At 38.9% G+C, this 18,756-nt stretch overlaps 1 protein-coding gene across 2 annotated transcripts in view; it reads left to right on the forward strand.

Moving 5' to 3' along the window:
- The window catches only part of nkain4 (sodium/potassium transporting ATPase interacting 4), a 68,636-nt gene that overhangs the window by 12,296 nt on the left and 37,584 nt on the right, over positions 1–18,756 (forward strand). For both annotated transcript variants that reach the window (XM_012862337.3, XM_012862338.3), the window contains exons 2-3: positions 10,848–10,985; positions 13,867–13,947. In XM_012862337.3, the coding sequence (XP_012717791.1) occupies positions 10,848–10,985; positions 13,867–13,947 (219 nt within the window). The remainder of the gene's footprint in view (positions 1–10,847; positions 10,986–13,866; positions 13,948–18,756) is intronic.

Consider the following 18,756-nt stretch of genomic DNA (forward strand, 5'->3'; position numbering starts at 1 on the left):
TTTAAGCTTTGTGACATGGTGCGTATTCCTGCTGGAAGTATCCCACCAGAAGACAGGTAGACGGTAGGCAATGATACTCATTGTGCTCTTTGACAGACAGTTTGTTACTTAGCGGCCCAAAGGGGGGCAGAAAATATCCCCCAAAACATAACAGCTCCACCACCTGCCTGAACCATTGACACAAGGTACCATGGATCCATGCTATCACGATTTTAATGCCAGCTTCTGAACGATTTGACAGCTTCCATTTAAATAAAACCTCGTTAGACCAGGCGATGTTTTTCCCCCCTTTCCTTTATTGTTTAATTTTGATGATCCTTTGTGAGCTTTGGCCTCGGTTTCAGCTGAAAGAAGCCTCACCTGGTGTGGTCTTCTTCTGCTGAGGCCCGTCTTCCTTCAGATACCTTGGTTGTGGCAATTTGGTGCTTGCTCCACTGTTGCTATCCCACTGTCTCAAACCAGTCTGCTCGTTATTTTCTGACTTCTGACGTTTACAAGGCTCACATGTCTGCTGCTCACTGGATATATTGTCTTTTTCGTTCACTCTCTGTAAACTCAAAAGATGGTTGTGTAATAAAAAAAAAAAAAAAAAAAAAAACTGCAGATCAGCAGGTTCTAAAATAGTAGAACCAACCTGTTAGGGACCAACAACTGCACCACCTTCAAAGTCGCTTGAATCCCTTTTCTTTTTTGTCTTTTGATGCTTGGTTTGAACTTCAGCAAATAATTTTGCCTCGTCTAAATGATTATTAGCTATTTCTGGAAACAAGCGAAGCCATGGAGTCTTTAGGTTCATTTCAGTTTGTTTCCCTTGTTTATTCTTAATTTGACATTGTCACGAACCAGAGACAGAGGGACCCAGTATTCAGGCTGGACAAGTAGATGAATGAAAAAACGGGTTTAATTAAGGCGATCTAGACAATACAGGGGCAGGCAGAACTCAGTGGGCGGAATGACAGTCCAAAAACGGTACACAAAATGGCAGTCCAGAACAGGCAGGAATACAAACAGGGATAAGGCAAGCTCTGATAATCCAAGGGCAGAATCAGGTCAGCAAAACGAGTGAGCAGTCAGATAGGGCAGGGAAAAACAGGTTCAGGATGGCTCAGACGTCAAAAAGGCAATTGGGTAATATCAACAGACATTATGGATGCTGGACAAAACTCACCAAAGGCTTGTAAAGACAATGATCTGGCAGAGTGCAGGAGACAGAGGCAGATATAAGTAGGGGAGTGAGCAGGTGAACAGAGTGAAACTAATTACAAGAATGGGTGGAGCTGATCAGGGAAGACAAAATGGCTGCAACTAAACTGAAGCTGATTGGATAGTAACTGGTGAAGGGGAGTGAGAGGAAGACAAAAGAATGCTGGCAGGTGAACTGAATTAGGGCTGGTGACAGAAGTGAACAGAGCAGGCCAGAAGAAACTGATAACAGGAAACAAAGTACAAAATCAAACCACATTAAAACCCAAACAATTCCATTAACCAAAACTAGTACAGAACCTAAACCTAAGACAGAATCGATTACATAAAAGAATCACTAAACCAAAACAGAACTTAAACTAATCCAGAACCAAAATCACCATAAAGACCAAACGGAACATAAGCAAATAATAAAAACCCAAATCATGACAGACATCTTATTTTTTTTTTTTTTTAAACCCTGTTCTCTCTTCTACAACCTATGAGGTGTTGGATGAGGCTACTTTAAACCCAAACTGCATAAAATATGATCTACTTCACACAGCCAACATTCAAATTGTACCTGAAATTGATTGCTCAGCCGTACCGCGTCACTGATTTAATGCTAACTAAAGTTGCACTCCTCTGTGTTTAAAAGGAGCTAAAATTGACACAGGAGACAAATCTAAGAGGGTTAAACTTGAACTTAATGCAGCTTTACCACAGTGAGCATTACAGCACAAGTCAGACAACAGAAAGAGAGAAGTTCAAAGTACTTTGTTAAAGTCCCCGGGGAGATTTACTTCAAAGTCTGTTTTCTCTCATGAGGCTGGATTTTTTTTATTTTTATTTATTTATTTTCGTATATTCCCAGTGGCAGTGACATAATAGCATGTTATAAACAGCAGGAATAATGGACATTGAAAAAATGTCATCCTTAAAAATAGGAGCTGTTCAATTAATTTGCTTTAGTTTTACTGAAAACATTCAGCGGCAGCCATTAAAGTGTTTTTAGTGTCAAGACATAAAGCATAAAGTACTTAGAGGGAGTTGCTGATTCATGCTTCACTGTGAAGACCATATTTCAAACCGAGAACAAAAAAGCAGCTTATAAAACCACCCTACTCACTTGCACTTTTCTTGCAACTGTACTGTATTTTTTTTTCTAATTTGATAAATTTTCCACATTTAAAAATAAATACATTTATTTATTTTACCTTCCATTTCCCTTTCACACCTGAATTTCCCCACAGTGCAACAATAAAAGATATTCCTATTCCATTATTCTGTTTTAAAGGCACCCTGCCTGTTAATCCCCGACTCTGTCATGTAGACCGAGCTCCACCGAGGGCTATCTATCTATCCAACTCACCATGGGTCCATTGAAAGCCACACATACACTCACCAACACCATAACACACAAACTGAGATTGACACCATTAGTCACACACTTTATTGGGACCAGGCTTGTCGCCGGAGTCTAATAACTTTACCCTGGCAGGAGGCGAAAACTAGATTGGGGAAAGTTTTAAAGAAGTTGTTTATTATCTTGTGGGAGTAAAAGCGTAAAAAACAAGCCATGGCAAGGAATGGAACATTTAAAACGTGCCAGAAACCAAAGTGGCTTCTGGCCGCTGCCTGTTTCTGTCTTCCTCTTGATTTGTGCCAGAACGCAGAGCAGGGCAGCTGTTCCTCTAATGCTCATTTGTAACCGTTTTAACACGGCCCCGATGCACTTCTGTGTGCACCAGGTCAATGTGCGAAAGTACAGAGGCATGTTTGGTTGGCGTTGATCAGCAGATCTGCTTATCAACTCCAAGACAGCTGCAGTCATTGATGCTCACTGGAGAGTACAATCATCACGAAAATAAAGTACACCGTTTTTGAATTCTATATCTACAATTATATATATATATATATATATATATATATATATATATATATATATATATATATATATATATATATATAAATTGTAGATATTAGACTGAAATGACTGAATTGGAATGCTGGATCAGCATCATCCATCCTATATCTGATCCAGCTAATTAGTCAATATCGGAGCCGATATCTGATCCAGGTATCGGATCGGTGCTTCTCTAGTTTGTTGTTTACAAAGTCTTTAACATTTGATTAAGACTTGACCACTGTGTTTTCTTGACAACTGTGTTCTTTTGTTGCTGTTTTTTTGTTTTGTCAAAAATTATGTAGAATACATTTTAAATTAAAACCTTAAAATGCTTTGTTTTTATGGCATAAATATTACAAAATTACATTTTAAAATAGACCAGAATTCTACTGTAGCTACATGGGATTAGTAATCAGAATATTTATTAGTTCCCCTAATATAACTAATACTTTAAATATAGTTATTACATACAAGATTCTATATTTATTTCTGCTAATTTAGACAATAATGGCTTACAGCCAATGAAAGCCAAACACTTATTTCTCAGAAAAATTGGTATTTAACAGTAACAGGATGACATATTTGATATTTATTCAGAAATGTTATATTATGGCCATGGTGTGGTGATCAGACAGGGACAGAGACCATCCACAAGGAGGGTCAGCCACAAAACATTAATGCTAAAAAAAAGCTGGCTCTTCACAGAATGCTGTTTCTCAGCATAGCATCGGAAAGTTAAGTGGAAGGTAAAAATGGGATACAAACTGGGTAGAAAACCAACAGGCTTGGTTTAAAACTTTGGCTTAAAGCAGCGCTTCTCAAATAGTAGGGCACGCCCCCTAGGGAGGGCGGTGAGGTATTGCAGGGGGGAGCGCAAGACCGCCTCTTGCCTTTTTATTTATCCAGACAATACAGGTCTTCTAAATCATTGTCTGGATCTGTGGTCAGTAGTATGATGAATTCTATTAATACATTCCTAAAAAAGTTCAAAACTTAATGTAACTGAAGTTTGTCTTTAATATTAATGGCTTGATAATGTTTTTGCCATATGAAGTTTATAGCTAGTTAAAAGTTGACTGCAGGTACGAGTCGGGCTAAAAGCCATTTATATTGTTGTTAATATTGTATAGTTAAAGTGTGGCAATGTTCAAACATTCTAGCTGTTAACCATTGCTATGTTATATAAATTAACTAATATATGTTATACGTTTTAAAAGGGATTCTGGGTAGTCTTCAGAACGACAGCTTTAATAAAAAATAAATAAAAAAGACGATAAAAGTTACATTTTTTTTTTTGGGATGGAAGGCCTGAAAATCTTTTCCTTTTAAAAAAGGGGGGGGGGGCAATAGATAGCATTTGAGAACCACTGGCTTAGAGTATTTTGAAGCCACATGTATTAAAGAGCTTGGGGCAGATTCTTAAAGCATACACACAGACAGAGCTCAATCACATTCCTTGTGTCAAGCCAGAATCACAGACAATACCAGAAGCATCTTACCTTGGCTAAGGAGAAAAAGGACAGGATTACTGCTTGGAAGTTAAAACTATGGTTGCACATTATTGGGATAACATGCAATATTTAATAATAATGGGTAACAAATGACAGGTGATAAAAATGAAAATTTTAAACAGTCTTAAATGACTTCCTGCTTTCAGTCATTGCAAACATCGACCCCATACAAAAAATAAAATAAAATAAAATTCATTATGTCTGTCTCAGCAACAAGGTTATATTGAAAAATTTGCTTCTGGCCTGCATCTGTTGTGTTGCCAACGGAATACAAACTCTCCACTTAACTCATACCTAAAATATTTTTTTATGTTTCATTAAACAAGTTTACTAAATGTATTACTAGCATTGTCAGCCTGAATAATTAGCTAATATCTTTTGGAGTCCAAACAGTTCTTTCCAAAATGAATTTTGAATGCAGTTACATCTTGATAGCCAAAAATGTTTGATATCTTCTGCAGCCCTTGTAAGTTTAGCAATTAATTTGGAAATCAAGCTCCCAGCACCTAAACTAGAGACGAAGCATCTGCATAAAGTTGATGCGCCACCATCCTTGTTGTCTAAGGGTTAGAGTTGAGGTTGTGACGTTGTTGTTTTCAAAAAATGTCTGTACTTATCTTTTACTTCTGCTCTCTTGGATCTCCTGTTTCTCAAAAATCAGCTGTCATCGCATGAAATCAAGGTTTCTGGGTTTTACCAAGCAGAAGGAGTTGATAGCTTTATCAACCTTGGCTCTGTAGCTTCACACTCGTTCTCTTCCTTGGGGTGAATTTATCTTCCAAAATCCAGAAGCACTGATTTCTGTGAGTGCCTGACTAAAAAAGATGATTAATCAAAGGCTACTCTCCTCACATCAGAGGAGGATATTTTAAAAAAAAATAAGAAGGCAGTAGTGCAGAAAAGGATGAATCAGAGCATGACTGGCCCTTTTTCAGATGTTACTTGGCATATAATTTTTTATCTGTATTCAGTGACTAAAGAAGGCGTGTAAAATGCCAGAGGGCAAGGCAACCATGAAACAGCAGTGATCATATGGATATTAGACAATTTAACCTGGTGTTTTACTCTGTCAGGCTTGGCCAATTTGGCTAATTGGTTGTATATAAACAAAATTAGCCATTTCTAAAAGCTAGCAAGCATAACAAAAGAGAAGACCTCAAAGAGTTAGCTGTCCTGGGAGCCGCCCCTCACATCTGCCGCCACTCCTCACTGATCCCCCCCCACCCCACTCCCACCCCCTGCATCAGAGTAATACCCTTGAACACAGAGAAGACTGAGTCATGCACCCTGAAGTCACACAGAATTGGCAGGCACACGCTCACACTTCCTGATGACACATCCAGCAACATGTTACCCAAGGACATTTCACAGAAGACACCCAGAGAAAGAGAGGCACTGATGGGATTCATAATATCTGCGGGCTAAGGTGGAGAGGTGTGGAAACGAGAGGGGTCACCAGTCACCGACATCCTCTTGCTCCGAGGGGCCACCTCATCTAGTACTTTTCCTACCTGTTGGGAACAAAGCCTGCAACATGCTTAAGTTTCTGATTGAAATCCAGGTTGTTGTTTGTTTTTTATATATATAAAGGATTTCAGCTGCTTATCTCGAGCACACACGCACGCCTTAATTAGTTCTCCAAATATCCTCCTGTTTTCCCGTTTTCTTTCCTCTCTTTCACCGGCTCTGATCCTCTCGTCGCTCTTACTTTCCTCTCTTCTTCTCCACGGTGGCGCGTCAACGAAGGCGGTGATGCCTGGGATGTTTTGGGGATTAGGGCGAGGGGGAAAAACTGTCGATTTGAATTTGCTTTTTCCGCTCCGCTTGCCACTGTATGCACACCTGAGCGTACACACCAGCTAATATAGTCTGACAGAAGGAGCAGGATTGAGCTCTGTGATCCTCATCTGGCATCACCGGGGCTAAAGAACTGAGTAAGTGATGGGTTTAAAAAAAAAAAAAAAAAAAAAAAAAAAGTTATAAATAGAGACTAAGGAAAACAGCTACAATCAGAGGGGAGACGACGATGGATGCAGTGAATGGGGTTGGAAGAGGCTTGTTGCATCCTGCTACACTCTTGCCCTGAGTATTTATCTTGGGAGGAGTCATTTATGTGGGCAGCTTGCTCCTCCACACACACACACACACACACACACACACACACTCAAAACCAAAATGCAGGGAGAGATTCCGTCGCTCCGTAGGGAGTGATTTGTGCTCGCCGGAGGTCGGTGGAAGGCTTTTACGGGCCGGTTATGTAGCCGGCGCTTTATTCCTGGAAGAGCATTGGTATCTTTTGATCAAATTCTGCCCCACTCACCAGCAGCCTACTTCCCATGGATTGCGGACTAATTGTGCCGTGTGGGTCTCGTGCGATCGTGCATGCCTGCATGTGTGTCTGGGCGGGCGGCGGCCCTTGCTTCTCTTTGATTGATTGTTGTCATCTCGGTGGATTATTGAGTTAGCAGCGTATGTTGATGGGCTCACTGCAGCATGTCTTAGGAGAGACCACACAGGCTAGCATTTCTTAAGCCTGCGCGCATCTTTAACTCAATAGCCGGGGGAATAATGTTTCGGAGGAAGGAATAGATGTGCGTGTGCATTGAAGTTAGCATACATTGTAAGTTAACAACAAATTGGGTGCATTTAATTGAATATATTGTTGTTGGTGTTTTTTTTTTTTTCAAATTCACGCAGGATCTAAATTATACATAGACAATTTGAAGTATAGTGCTTGCATTGTCAATAGGCTGAGATCAGGATAGTTCCATAAGCTTAATGTTATCTTGCTTTATCATATCGACCACTCGTCTCGGCAGAATTTGTAGAGTTCATTTATTTTGACTAGAGTCCTGGCATGGGTCCCGCTTTAAGCACAGTTCATCAATTTTCAATAGCATTGAGGTCGGGGCCACTGCAGGAGCTTAATGTTAGCCTGCTTTATAATTTGCAAAAGCAGTTTTGTCGTTTGTTTGGTGGAAAACAATCCTTTCCTTTCACGGTCTTTCATAAAGACTAGGATCACGCTTTGTTCTGTCTTGGAAAACCGCGAGTGTCACGACTCCATATGATGAAACTTTAAACCTCGTTGGTGAAATTAGCAGATTTTTGAAGCTGTTTGCGGAGAGGCTTTTTTTTTCTGATGAGAGACAAAGCTCATTGCGAAACAAGTTTCAAATAAACAAGAATAAAGGTGAATAAGACATTATCATGCTTGCTTCATGAGGACGTTTCTGGGTAACAATTCCCCCTGAAAAAGGGCAATTTTAAAGAGTCAGGCCTTTTAATATCTGAGCCAAATGATAATCTCTGTAGCTGGATCTCCTCTCTTATGTTTTATTAAGTTCTCTAAGCATGACCTACGGGGGACCATATGATCTCGCTCTATAGGATTTATTAATTTTCTAAAGTTCCGGATGAAGGCAGGGTTTTTTTAGGGAGGAATGACCTTAGTCATTAAAGTTCTTTTCTGGTTTCGCCTCCCCTGTCTTACGTTCTCCTTCATTTTCTCGCGCTCCCTTACGAGGAAAAGGCTTTATCGCGGTTTTACAGCAAAGGCAATCCTTCACTTTATTCAGCTAAATGCACGCCGTAGCTCAATCACTTCATCCTCTGCTGCTTCACACCTTACCTGTATAAATATTTTTAATTATCACTCTGGATTCAATCATCTTCCTCCCCTGCCAATATCACTGCGTCCCATTCGAGTTGCTGTCGCCTGCTCCGATACATGAGGATGAGCCGGCAACCGCGTGTGTAAGCAATGCTTGTCTGTGTGCACGTCCTCAGCGGCGTGCGTTTCCTTCTTGCATCGGCAGGGACGACATTTCTTTCCTCTCTCATCCATCTTCAAACGTTTGGCTGTAAATGACATGTCAGGACGCAATGAAAGACACCGTTCCTTTGGACACACTCATGCACCAGCAGCAACAACAACAAGAACACACACTCTGGGAATGAAATGGAATTGGATTGGAATAGGAATTTTAATTAAATGCTCTACAACCCCTCTGTGTATTTTCCCTAAATGGTTTGCTAATAGAGTGTTTTTTTTTGTCTTTTTTATTTATTTTTTTTTGCACAAAATTATTCGCACTTAGATTTTGGATTCAAATACAAATGAATAAAGATGGAAAATTATCTTGTGTGTGTGGTTAAAAAAATTACATTTGAATAACTCAAATGATTACTGATGAAAAACACAGGAAGCTGTGCAATTATGCCTTTCACTATGGGCTTATTCAGTCGTTCTATTGCTTATATGTACTGCACAAATGTGTATATATGTTGTTCTTTTTTCATAAGGCTGTAAAGTCGATGGGGGTTATTATTAAGCAAGGTGCTCGTCTCCCGTAAAGTTCTCAGAGTATATTCTCATTGCTGGCAGCCATTGGCTGAAATGTTAGAAATAATGACATCTCCTTTAGCTCAGTGGGGGTAACGTCAATAAGTCTGTCATTATTGGTTTTTATAAAACTTCCAGTCCTCGCCTCGGGCTGCTTCCATCATTCGGAGCTAAACAATCAGGCTGTTGTTGTCGAGTGTGTCTGAACAAGATTGTTGCGAGAGGAGCACATAGTTTCCGGATCTGGAGAAATCTCCACATTATAACCAGTTACCTTGAAGTCATGAAATTTTCTTTTCCTTTAACATATACATTTACGGGATTAAACAGTGCATGTCAAGCTAAATCATATTTTTCTTGCTCCATATTTAGCAGTTTTAGGCCATTAATTTAGATTGTGTTCAGATGAGTCAATTTGTATTTTCATAAACAATAAAAAAGCAACAAAAATGAAGTAACACTTTGGAGACTTGGAACAGGCATATGGTGAGGTCTCTAAGGTGGAAAAAATAAAGTGGATCAGCAAATATCTCCATTCAGATTTAAATTTTGATAGCCTTTGTTGTCCCTCGAAGGGGAAATTACTTTTTCGATTGACAGCAAAACACGATTGAGGCAAGATGGCTATAAAGCAATAGGACCGTGAAAGAAGAGGCAGTAAAAGACATTAAAACATAGATATAAACAACCTTATTTGAATTAAAACAATTACAAACATAATTTTACATATTGATTGCAGTGTGGAGCATTTATAACTTTAACTTCTGGCATCGCCTTCCTGACGCAGTAAGAACAACTTCCCCTGCGAGTTACAGTGTTGACAAAGTTTTCTATAAGGCTCGTCTGTCACAGATTTTTGTCAGAGATTGTTGCTGGTCTCCAGCAGCTTCCTTGGCAACATTATCAACCTCTAACCTGCGTTAACATCACACATTTCACTCATACCCTTCTTTTCATCCTAACAAACCAATGAAAAGATTCATTTATAATAAAACATTCACTGCTGCTATTTATTCATACAGCTTTTGACATATTGGCAGAAATACAGGCTTTATGGAATAAGAAGCACTTGAAGCCAATATTCAACATATTGCTGAATTCACTGACTACAATATAAACACAAAAACATATAATCTTTCATTTTGCAAACTTGTAAGTTAGCCACACTTTCTTGCCATCTTATTGGTCATAATAGTCAATCATTTTTCAGTCTTTCTGAAGATATTTTAATATTGTCTTTCTTTTTTCTCTTACACATTTCTAAGTAGTACCTCATCAATTAAAAAAAAAGCATTTTTTGGACACTTATCTCTGACCTGTGACTCATTCAGGCATAGACAAAGTCTCTTAAACTCATGGGATGAACCCCCGGTGTATTATTGCAAGATAGAAAATACTTTCAGAAATCCTGAAGCACTTTGGGCTGAGACCAGTTTTAAAGATCCCAAGCAAGTCCGGTTCCTTGGATAAAAACTTAGAAGAAAATAAGGGAAAACTGGATATATCTTTACTTATGTGTGTCTTCTCAGTTTTCTGACAGAAGGTCCAGAAAGACCGCCTACACTGCAGCTGTTTACTATTTTGATTCTCGTTGATAGTCAAACATACAACCATTGCTGTTTGTCTCATAATTGACAAATAATCCAATTACTAATTAGTGTTTATTTTTCATTTCAAAAATGTTGCAGTTACTATGTATGTCCACAGTCCAAAAACGAACAAGTAGTGCAGGATGTATGATAATAGGATGAACCTAATTCTGGCTGATTATCTTCCAGGCATGTGTCTTTTGGGGAAAGTCTGTGCTCTCGGTGATGCTCCTCTATCAGTGGTGCTCATGCTCATGAAAGGCATATTGCCTCCAAAACTTTTAATCTGTGTATTTCTTGTCTCTTTTCAGGTGTTGGCCTTGGAGAGGCAGGTGTTTGACTTCCTTGGCTACCAATGGGCCCCCATTCTTGCAAACTTTTTCCATATCATCATCGTAATCTTGGGTCTCTTTGGAACCATCCAGTATCGGCCACGGTACATTGTAGTGGTGAGTAAAACAAACTGGAAAGTCACACTTATAGTCTACTTTATTAAGTACATGAGCCTAGATATTGATTCGACTAGTTGTCCAAAACATTCCTCGGGGATTCTGCCCCACGCTGACAATAGTTGTTGCAGTTTTGTTTCCTAAAAGTTTTGGATTTGAATCTCCAGTTGCACCACACCCCACAGGTTCTCTGTTAGATTGAGATCTGGTGAATTTGGAGGCTATTTGAATACAACAAACTCATGATGATGTTCAGGTAACCAGGTTGTGATGATCTGTGATATGGAGCATTATTCCCTGGTTGTAGCCAAAGTATGTCAAGAAATATCCACCGCCCCCCACCCCTCCCACCACCACCACCACCATTTCACAACCATCAGCCTGACCATATGATACAAGGCTGAATGGTTGTAGGCTTTCATGTTGTTTGTGCCAAATTCTGATGCTACCATTTGAATGGCATAGCTGAAATCAACACTCATTGGATTAGGCAACATTTTTCCAATCTGTGTCTGTTTTTGTGATACTGTCTAAAAGGGAGCCTCAGTTTATTGTTTTTTTTAGCCGATATGAGTGGCACCCTGTGTGGTTCTCTGCTGCTGTAGCCCATCTGCGTCATGATTCAAGGTATTGTGCATTCAGAGAGCCTATTTTACACACCTTAGTGTAACTTTGAGTGGTTGCTTAAACTACATTTCTATCATACCAAACCTTTGTCCTCAGCCCCCTGACATCAACGAGGCCTTTACCTCTATACAGCTGCCACTTCCCTGGACGTTCTTTCTTTTTCTGACCACATCGCCGGTCGTGTCCAGTAGATCAGCAGTTCCTGAAATGCTCGGACCAGCTCAGTCTGCGTCCAGCATTTATGTGAAATTCAAAATCCTTTTAGTCTCCTCTCTTTCACATTCCAGTGCTCAGTTGGAATTTCAGCAGATCATCTTCACCATATGGAGATTCCTAAATGCAGTGAATGCTGCCAGGTGATTGGCTCATTCGCCATTTGTGTTAACAAGCAATTAAGAGTTGTACTTAATAAAGTGGCCAGTGTGTATTTTTAACTGATGTTTTTTTATGGTGTTTTTTTAAACAGCGGTGCATCAAAACTCTTCGCGTGATTGCACAGAGTACTGTTGGTTTTGTCACTTTCCTAGGCAATTGCACACTGTGGTGCGCTGCTTTGTGCATTGTGAAATGCTATTAAGTGACTGTAATCCCCTGGTATTTAGGGCTAATCAAGTCTGGTGAAATCTTGGTTAGAGGACTAAGGAGTATTAATCTGATTTAAACTTGGCTTCAAGTTTCTGAACAGAGAAGGTCATTCTTTAAAGAAAGCACATGCTGACTAACGTTCAGCATCTACTGTCAATTATTACAAAGAGCTTTTACACTCTTCAAGCCTTTATTTGACACCTTTCTGTTTGTCTGAGGCATTGAAAGCATATTCTGAGCACAGATGGCAATGCTAATAACAGGAAGAGATGTAAAAAAAAAAAAATTGGAGCGAGAGATGGGAAAGTAAATACAGACAGACAGGAAAGATAAAGAGGCGTACAATAAAGCCGCACAGGATGAGCTGCAGAATCAGAGGAAGCATGAGGTGAAAGGAGGAGCGGAAGGAGGGAAAGTTGAAGCTATTCTCTCAAGTCAAGTGGAAAATGGGCGAATTTGAGCTGAAGGGGTTTTGTGATTCGACACGTATGTTTTTATGGAGCTGCAGCTTTGTCCTTTGCTCTCACCCTGACACTTTAAGCACATATTTCATCATGAGCGAGAGGATTTCTCAACCTTTCCTCTGTTGACTCCGCCAGTGAATACCACCCAGTACCACTCTCTGTCTGTCAGCACTTGGCTGTCTGACTGTACAATTTTCTAAATGGTTGAGTCTTGAACTTCAGTCAGCCTCAGCAATTCAAAAAGCCACAACTCCCACAGGGTTGGCGCAGAATGGCTGAGCTTACTGGCAACTTCATAAAGTCAGGTCATGTATATGTAAATGTCGGGGTTCTACGTATACAGATCAGCTCTCAAAGGTGCACACACCCCTTTTTAAAAGGACAGATTTTTGTGATATCAAAAGAATGGGGCCATGAAATGATGATTTTAAAACATTTACGACCTGTGTCCTCTTAAATTCAACTGGAAAATAAACAAATATGAGAAGATGTAAAAAAAAAAAAGATTGAACTGTTTTTAAAAGTATTTGAACTATTAAATCAAAAATTATTTGCCTTTTGATTCAATACCTCCTTTCAGTCTTATTCGTATCACAACCAATTATAGTACATTTGATCAACCAGAAATAAAGTAGAGCTGTCTTTGAAGAATCCCTCAGACATTTTATCATTAGCAGCCTTTAGCACCATTAACCATCATTTAGTTATTTTTCATCATACAAGTTGATTGTTCGAGATCTCGGGCATTGTGTGCTTTCAAAGCATGATTTTAGATCGCAGAACCAAAGGGGTGTGGCATGCAACACCCCTTTGGTTACAGCAACACCAGAATGCAGAATGTATCTGAGATACATTGCATAGACATTTATTATCTGCATCAAATTCTGCTAAACAATGAGTTTCTCAGATCAGACTTACTTTGGAAGCACATTCAGTAGTTCAGCTCTCACTGTGCTGCCCAAACTCCTGCTGCCTCTGCAGATGTCTTCGCTTTGTATTACATCACAGCATCACACTTGTTCTGCCATTTTAATAGAGGTTTAGCTATATAATGGGTCCCTTTGGATTAATTCTGGCCTCTGACATTTTTTTTTGTTAAAGATCTTATTAATTCAATCTGTCATTTTCCTTTTGGTTCATTTTTCTCTGTTAATTGCTTCTCTTACATGTTCTAAAACCTAATCTTCTGCGTGTCTCTTCCGCAGTACGCAGTCTGGGCCGCCCTTTGGGTAGCCTGGAACGTCTTCGTCATCTGTTTTTATCTGGATGTTGGAGGCCTGTCAAAGGTAAGATTTCAAACATTTCTGTAAGATTTTATCTTTGAATATTGGGTAATAAACATGTCATATTTTGGAGAAAGGTACTATCTGTACTGTGAGTTTATTTCCTTGAGGTCACGAGAGCAGGTGCAGTGGGGCTTGTGTGTGCTGGGAGGGAGGTTAAGCCTGATTTACTACCCTGTTTTTAGGAGATTTGACAAGTGCCTTTAAGGTCTAAATTACACTAGTCATGATATTTCCATAGTGACATTCCTATCGGTCTTAATAAAATAACATTTAGACATAGAAATAAATGACCTGTCAAAAATCTAAAGGAAGGTGAACATTGTTGAAGACTCTCCAAACAAGTCTAGAGAAAAGAAATTATAAATGGTGCTAAATTAAAGATAAAAATAAAAGTTAGGCAGATTTGTTTGAAGAGTTGCCAGCTAATTCATCATAATTAGCATAAGCCCTGTCTGTCAAGTATGGACAGATGCGGGAAAAGTAAAATAAATCATGAAAACACAACTAGAAATATGGTACTGCAAAATATTTCCTTTGATTCATAATGTGATATCATTACATGATGTTTTATAAGATCAAGACTCTCTGTTGTCGTTATCTGTTACCATAATTAAATTCTGATGAGGCATACACCTCAATTAAGATACACCTCATTAGCAAGAATTTTGGCATTCTTCAGTTACTAATTTCGAAAACCTTTTCTTGCTTCCAGATTGTTAGTCAGAAATTGGATAATAATAGGTGTGCAGCTTGGAAAACAGGGTGAGCACCATTAAGACAGACAGGAAAACATTATTGTGATTAAAGTCTGACGCCAACCCTTATTAAAAGAAACTTTTACAGTCAAATTACATTGCTCAATTGCCAAGGCAACCAATATAAAATGACTATGTTGAAAGAAAAATTGGGTCAGAGTGAATTCTTTTTCTTGATGTGTTTTATTTTCTAGCCCCGTCTCCATCCATCCATTCATCCATCCATCCATCCACTTTTCAGTATTATAACTGAAATTTGGTTAATCCTTGGGTATGTTTGGAGAAATGAGGAAGGAAAAGCCGCTGCCTCTGAACACATGTAGCACTCCAGGTGTATAGGTTGGCATTCATTGAATTTTAGGATAGAAGAATGGAAGAACAGTATAATCATAATTTGTCTCATGGTGGGAAATTCAGGTGTCCACAACAAAATAAATAATACTGTACGATAATTTAAAATGGCATACTCAGATCAGATGAAATGTGGAACTGAGTAGAGTGATACAAAAGTGTACAATATGTACATGTATAATCGTGCATTAAAAACAGCAACAGACTATTTACAAAAACATCTAACTATTACTGATTAATGTGATTTTATCTGTATTAGCTAATAAAATTGAAGTGAATAAAAACAAAGAGAGCTTCAGTCTGTGGACAGTCACAGCAGTAATTTTCTCTACTATGTTCTATTATTGTGTTAGAATAAAGAAGCAATAGGAAAACAAATAATAATAATAATTTCACAAGTCACATATCTTTATAACACATTGCCTTATTTCATTGTGAATTACTGATTTGTATTGAAATCAAGTGTGAAGATTAACCTAAATAAATACTAGAGATAAATGTTGTGAAATACTTAAACACTGGTTTTACCTGTTGAATAATTGCCCTAGCAAAACATTACTTAAGTCTTAAGTTATCGTTAAAAAAGCTAATTACTGATCTTGCATAAACCACACCATCAATTTAGCATTCAGCAGAGCCGTTTTCATAACGTTCGACTTTGTTTAAAGTCATGAGGCTTCAAGTCAAGGATTAAACAACCTGGTTGTCTAACAAGAAGTTTCTATAATTTTTTTTTTTTTTCAAAAACGCTTCAGTAAGAGAAATTTTTCCCTGAAAAATATTAAGAATAACTGACTATGGCACAGTAGTTGTTTGTTTTTATTGCTCTAAGCCCAAAATAAAGTTTTATTTAAGAAAACAAACGGTTATATTTCAGATTTATTCTCACTGAATATAAACCTTAGCTATAATTAAATATAATGCTCTGCCGCCGAGTTGTTTTAGCTTCTGTTATGCCTAAAGGAATGGCCATGAATATACTTGCTGTCAAAGTAAACACAATTATATGCAGTGTAGAGTATAATGAAAGTGTGACACCAGTAACTCTTAGGGATCCAACAGCAGACTATAAATCACTCCATGGACTCCATGAAGTTTATGGAGCAGAACAAACTGCAACATCTCTGCTTCTTTTATGTTTTCCTGGTGTGTTTTTGTGGATTGAGCTGTGAAATACATATGCCGCCCTGCCAGTTTTCTAATGCAGGCTTAAACAAATCTAATTAGAATAAAAGTCCTATATCCAAAGCACTGTTAATTACATCAATATACAATACCTTGCTAAAGTATTCATACCCCCTGAACTTTTTAATATTTTTGTCCTGTTACAACTGCAAATATTAATCGATTTTATTGTTGTTGTTTTTTTTTTTTTTTTTGTGATGGACCAGAAGATGATACACAGGTTTCTATTTTTTATTAATAAAACCCCAGCAGGACAGTGCCCTAAACATATGTCCAGATCCACAGTGAAATGGTTTAAATCAAAGAATATTCGGGTGTCAAAATGGCCTGGTCAAAGCCCAGACATGCATACAAAATTCAGGTGAGAATCTGTGACAAGACTTGAAAACTCGTCTCCACAGATAGTCTCTGTCCAACATGGCTGAGCTTAAACTATTTTGATAATATTGTAACCGAGTTTTCAGAAGTGTGAAGGTCATGGGTGAAGAGAGCAGCGTACAGCGAGGGTACTGCGTTGCACTATAGGACCTTTATTGACTTCCACTCATGTCTGAACCACCAGGGTTTTAGCTGAACCACCCCCTTAAAGACACACCGCACATATCCCTGCGCTCATATAGTTCCTGTACTATAGACCTATACTAGAAAATGGCCAAGCCTGAATGTACACATCAATAAAATTAATGGCAAAAATAAATCATCTTACATACCTCCCCTTCTTCAAATGAAATTTCCTCATTTCAAAATCAAATAGTATCCAAAAACAAATCATCTTACAATATGATTTACAAAAATGTCCACATCATCTTGACATCTTGCAAAGCTGGTGGAGACTTTCAGCAGAATCATGGTTATATCGACTCCGGGGGAATCAATGCAAATGCACGACGCACTTTTCAGAAATACATTAGTAAAAAAAGAAATATTGAAAATTGGTCTGTTAGAATAAATTCCAATGAGATCCGTTTAGTTTCAATGGGACTAAATGTGAAGAATTCAAGGAGCATAAATACATTTCCTAAGTAAAAGATCAAAGTAGTGTTTACTCAGAAATGGACAAATTGCTAATTGTATCTAGATTCTCTCCTTCTTTCCTTCCTGAGTTACTCTGTTCTAGTGATGAATATCGTACCCAACAACCTGCTGACCACTGAGGATAATAAATTCATGTTGGCAGCATTCATCTGACACCTGCTCAGACAGCCAAAATGAGTTTCAGAAACACCGTCCCAGGCTACGGCAAGTTTGTCATTGTGTGATGATCCTTGGCTTCATTGAGGGTGTCTGTCTGTCTCTCACTGTTATATATCAATGAGTGTGTGTGTGTGTGTGTGTGTGTGTGTGTGTGTGTGTGTGTGTGTGTGTGTGTGTGTGTGTGTGTGTGTGTGTGTGTATCTGTGCGTGTTCCAGTGTGGCTCCTACTAGAATAATGATGCTTGTAGGGGCCAGCTGCTTGGGGCCGAGGCTGAGCATTAACCCGACAGATGGAGCCAGCTTGGGCTCAGAGCTCTGCATATGGTGGCCAGGAGGAAAGCTGGCTAATGGAGTGCACAAACACACAAATACACACACACACACACACACACACACACACACACACACACACACACACACACACAACCCATCCACACAGCAAAATCAAACTCGACACTTGACAGTCCTTAAGAGAGGATCCCCCAACACACTATATCATGAAACAAAGTGAGCTAATTCTTTCTGGAACACCTTGACTGATGTTGACAGGACGATACCAGAGGCTGTGTGTTTGTCTGAGCTTTGTATGCTGGCCAGGTCTTCAGAGTGAGGGGACAGGTTGTCACAGAGTCATATGCCACATGCTCTGTCACCTCCTATTGATCTATTATACCCTCCCCCACAGTGCGAGACAAATAGACCCCCGCCCCTCCGCTCACCTTAAACAGGCTCCATCCTTTGACCTCATCTGTTCGTTCTGTCTAAAACTCTACACACAGTGACCGCAGTCATAAACAGTCTTTGCTAAATCCATACTTGGGCAAATGCTGCTTTACATTATTGTTTTGGTAATTGTTTATATTCCAAAAAACAAAACATTAAAAAAAGAAATTCGAAACTATTTTTTTTTGTTTTCTGCAGGGAAAAATTGTTAAAGCTTTAGGCTAAGCAGAAACTTTTATGCATATAGTTTTATTTCCCCCTGTAAACTGTACGTTCAGTTAAGATGCTGGAAACTGCATCCTCAAATGATCCGGTACAATGCATAAAGGTATGGTATGATGATAGACACTGGTGATGCATCGATCAGGATTTTGTGGTTGATCTCTGGTTTTATAAAAGCTTTGACCTGCTGATTGCTGAATTTAGACAATCCCCAGTGCCTCCTGTTTATGGTCCCTGCAGACAATATGGAGGAGTATAAGTACCTGGGAGTGTACTTTAACAATAAGCTTGACTGGACTAGAAACACAGAGGCGGTCTAAAAAAAGGGCCAAAGTTGACTCTTTTTCCTGAGGAGGCTGAGGTCTTTTAACATCTGTGG

This window comes from Fundulus heteroclitus, unplaced genomic scaffold, assembly GCF_011125445.2.
Source record: "Fundulus heteroclitus isolate FHET01 unplaced genomic scaffold, MU-UCD_Fhet_4.1 scaffold_54, whole genome shotgun sequence".
NCBI lineage: Eukaryota > Metazoa > Chordata > Actinopteri > Cyprinodontiformes > Fundulidae > Fundulus > Fundulus heteroclitus.